The sequence below is a fragment of the Cynara cardunculus genome, unplaced genomic scaffold, assembly GCF_001531365.2.
Source record: "Cynara cardunculus var. scolymus isolate 2C unplaced genomic scaffold, CcrdV1 Un_Scaffold_3182, whole genome shotgun sequence".
Taxonomy (NCBI): Eukaryota; Viridiplantae; Streptophyta; class Magnoliopsida; order Asterales; family Asteraceae; genus Cynara; species Cynara cardunculus.
The window spans coordinates 16,702-21,200 of NW_020201377.1; the positions used below are offsets into that span (position 1 = coordinate 16,702).

General features: G+C 30.4%; 1 protein-coding gene across 1 annotated transcript in view; it reads left to right on the forward strand.

Annotated features, from left to right (window-relative positions):
* Positions 1-4,054, forward strand: part of LOC112503530 (sodium transporter HKT1-like) — a 5,680-nt gene extending 1,626 nt beyond the window's left edge. Inside the window, exons 2-3 of the mRNA XM_025107547.1 lie at positions 2,355-2,573; positions 3,616-4,054. Coding sequence (XP_024963315.1) covers positions 2,355-2,573; positions 3,616-3,814 — 418 coding nt within the window. The 3' untranslated portion in view covers positions 3,815-4,054. The remainder of the gene's footprint in view (positions 1-2,354; positions 2,574-3,615) is intronic.
* The last annotated feature ends 445 nt before the right edge of the window (positions 4,055-4,499 follow it).

Sequence of the window (4,499 nt, forward strand, 5' to 3'; positions counted from 1 at the left end):
TATATATATATATATATATATGATGAGTACGCTATATAACACTCCAACGTGATTAGAAATGTGATTAGCTAGTTTATACAAAACTGGCATCCGGATTTCGATTAGTGAACACATGCAACATGTTTCAAAAATCAAAATTGAGAATGAATCGAAACGGATAGAAGATAGTGAATTAGTTGATACACGTCACTTGCTTAATAACAATATATATATCAAATAATGCATGTCCTCATTAATTTGTTTGTGGACTGAAAATTTAAGGAAGAAAATGGAGGGTCCTACGAAAAACATGGTCATAAATCCATAATAGAATGCAACTACACCCCAATAATTGTTCCTCATGATGAAATATCATAATCATCAAAACTTACTAAAAAGATAACGAATATTCCCCTAATAACAATAACATGATCTCAACTTTCTAAAAGAGTTGTCTTGAAAGATTTGGGTATTATTTCGAAAGAAAAGAGCCTTTAGATTTTCGTATCTATCTTTTATATTTATATTCTGCGTTTTAGTCAAAATTTGGATTCGGACCACAAAATAAACTATTTATGTTAATGGTTCATAGAAAGATAAAAGAAATTAAGAGAACTTCAGGGTTGGATATTAAAATACGCAAACAAAATATTGAAAGTTAATGATAGTCTCAATATTGATCAATCTTCATGTAAGCATCAAAATCATCAATGGCAGAATGATATTTCTTGTAAGAACTTAGAAGGAGTAGAGAGAGAAAGTCAACAATCAAAACTTGGTCAAACTTATATATACGAATCATATGTTTACAATGAGAATCCTTCCTAAATTTACAAAGCCAACACCCTTTATATAGGGTCAAACTACAAGACAAATGTCAAAGTCAAACTGTCTAAGAAAAGTCAATATAGACAATTTTATCTTTCAAGACAAATACAATTTTACACTGAATTTCATTCATAACAGTTAGCTACAGTTATTAATATGTTGTCAAACGTATACAATAACTTTAAACATATACAATTGTTATAGAGACTAAAAGAATTCTGATTATTCAAACAATTAAGAAAAGAAAAACTATTGTCAAAACCTACATTAATAATGGGTAATTAATTGAACAAATACAAAAAAATGTTTAGTAAAAAAAAATGTTTAGTAAAAAAAAAACGTTTCTTGTCCAAAAAAAACGTAAAGTTGCATTTTATAATTTTTTTTTCCTTAGAATCAGTTGAAATCTTTCAAGTTATTACGTCTTTAATAGTATTTTGATTATTATATCAGTATAACTGTTATAACTTATCTACAATTATTTGATAATTCAGTTTAATAATGTTGCACGATATTTTAACTTTTGAAACTTGATTATCTTATTCATAAATGTCATTTTATCAATTTAAAAGTTTTTTAAATAAATATAAAGATTTTTTATTTATTATGTACACTTTAATTTAAGAAATTTGATTTGTTACTGAATACATAAAATATTTTTGAAAAGGAATGTTTTTTCAAAAAACGGATGTAAATCACAATTAATTTTAGAGTGAATTACACTTTGGTCCCGATTGTAGTCTATCCAAAATCTGGTTTTCATACTTGATGGTCCATAAAAGATAGACTTGTCTCTCATAACGGTTGCTAAYTGAGGTGTTAACTCTAGACACCTGATTTGTTCCTCATAATGGTTGTTATCCCTCGTGTTTAGTTKCCATCATTGAGTTTGGAACCCTGAACAGACTGCCRGTGATAAGCCGGAGGAAGGTGAGGATGACGTCAAGTCATCATGCCCCTTATGTCCTGGGCGACACACGTGCTACAATGGCCGGGACAAAGGGTCGCGATGCCGCGAGGGTGAGCTAACTCCAAAAACCTGTCCAAATGCTTCGGAGAGTTGAAAATAAACATAGATCCGGAGATTCCCGAATAGGTTAACCTTTAAGATGTTAATTCTGGAGACCCTGAATATTATGAAATTATGAAATTGAAGAGTTAAGAAACATGGATATGAATAATTCCTTTTTTAAGGACCAAATCCAAAATTTTGAGCAAATAATAGGACCAATAGTGTAATTCAATCAAACATATATTATTGAAAAATATATTGTCTCTGTCTTTTATTTATGATTGATAACTCATATCAGATATTTTACTTTGCTATATTTGGAAATGTCATCAATAATTAAACATTATAATAAAATTAACTACATAGAACTTAMAAAATGTCTAATTATTCTAATAGACTGTTTAATAGGAACAAACAAATTTATGTCATATGTAAGAYAATTACAATAATTTATATAACGTTCTTTTTAAACATTTTAATAAATGTCTATTTATACCGGTGTATCTTTTAATAATTGAGATTGGATATTATTTAGGTACCTTCCACCATATACATATTTCTTGCCAAGAGAAGACAAAACCAGTAAATGTAATGAAGAACAAGAGAAAGGTTTGATTGGCTTCCTGTTCCTGATCATTTCACCCCTCACCTTGTTGGTCATCGGAATCATGCTTATTTGTATCTCAGAAGGTGAAAATATGCGCAAAGACCCCCTCAACTTTAGTGTCTTAAACATCATATTTGAAGTCGTCAGGTCAGTTTCAACTAAACTATCTATATGTGGTTGTTTAACTCACTATAACAAAATCGGGTTTATAGAATGCTAAAAATATTTAAGGGCTGTTTACCTAAATGCTTTCCCAGTAAGCGTTTACCCTTGGGAGTCAACATTGTAATTTATTTTACCAGGTAAGATTGTAGTACATCAAAATGGTGTCGTATGCAACAATTTATCCGGTAAGCGCTTACCCGGGTAAGAGTCGTTACTCTCACTTACCGAGTAAGACTCTTCATCTTTATCATTGGTCTTACTGGGTATAAAATTTTACTCCTTGTCATGTTCATCCGTTAAGAGTAAGCACCTATCGGGTAAGCGTTTAGCAAACGGTTCCTAAGTGTTCTAAGCACATCTCAAACAACTTCTCAAAACTAGAGTAAACTGAGGTTTTTTTATTTTTGCTCCAAATGAAGAAAATAGGAGAGGGAGTAGATTTTTTTTTCTTTCCAAATTTGCATAATTCTTCAGAAATCAATTGGAAGACGAGAGATAAAAATAATTTTGTTATATTATTTATATTATTAATATAATTAATGTTAAAATGTTTAAAATAGTAAAATGGTTGAAGTTGTATGTAAACCTTTTTTTTTTTTTTGGAGATTTTTACTTTTATATTTTAGAAAAATTGGGTATATACTCTTGGAAATGCTTTAAGAGACTGTTTTATAGGACTTAGATTTATAAGACCAAACAATTGTATGTTTTATCTAAAAGTGTTGCAATAAGTTCATAGGACGTTTATGGGACTCTTAACAAGTTTTTTATGAAACTTTTGAAATAAAACATCTTATTAACTTTATACATGACATTTTTTTCTAAAATGTCTTGTAAAAAAGCTAACATGACACTTTATTTTAAAAGTGACCTCAAAACTTGTTAAGATACCCAAAAAGGTTCTGTGAATTACGTAGGACGCACAACTGTTTCATCGTATAAACTTAAACTCGATAAAGCAGTCTACCAGAATACTTTTGACTTCCGATTATTATTTACTTATAATAAGATTTTATGCATGTAGTGGGTATGGAAATGTGGGGTTCTCCATGGGATATAGTTGCAAAAGACAACTTCAACCTCATGAAAACTGCAAAGATGCATGGTATGGGTTTGCTGGAAGATGGAATAATACYAGCAAACTCATCCTTATTGTGGTGATGATATTTGGAAGACTTCAAAGAATTCACAAGAATGGTGGTAAAGCATGGAAGCTATCTTGACTTAATAATTAAGTTGCCTCAAATCTCTTGTGGATATAAAGCTTAATGTGTGCTACTTTTCCTGAGCTTAAACAAGGGGTTGTTTGTTTTTGTCTTTGTTATATCAAACCTTGTGTGGGTTAAGTTTTATGTCCGATAAATTTGTATGTTTGTATAAAACTTTGTTGTTGTTTGAGGGAGGCAAAGAGAGTGAGAGTTAGATTATTTCTAGGACATTTTTGATATTGATTGGTTTGATATATAGACAAGTGAAGAGTCTTGGCTTATTCCATTTAGACATTTAGGCTTAATGGCTGAATGGTTAAATTGTAAAGAAACAATCTTGTATGACTGAGCAAATAAGCCACCTAAAATATTAAAGTAAGTAAACAACCCTTACATAGTTATGCCCCGATTGAAATGGAGTTTTAAATATGAGTAATTGTGCCCATTAAGTAAGTTGACATAGAAGATATAAACACATTTTTATAAATGTATTACAATAAGATATAGCTTGCCAAAAGAATAACCAGAGTTTCATGGTATATCTCTAAAGTGGATCACACGTTTGATACGAAGGAAAGTCAATGTGCATGGTTTGACCCGGGGGAGGGGGGGGGGGTTAATTGTATTGATTTGACGAATAAATACATTTTCCAAATGAAATCGACCTTGATCTTTTCAGTGTTTAAAATGAAAACCACGT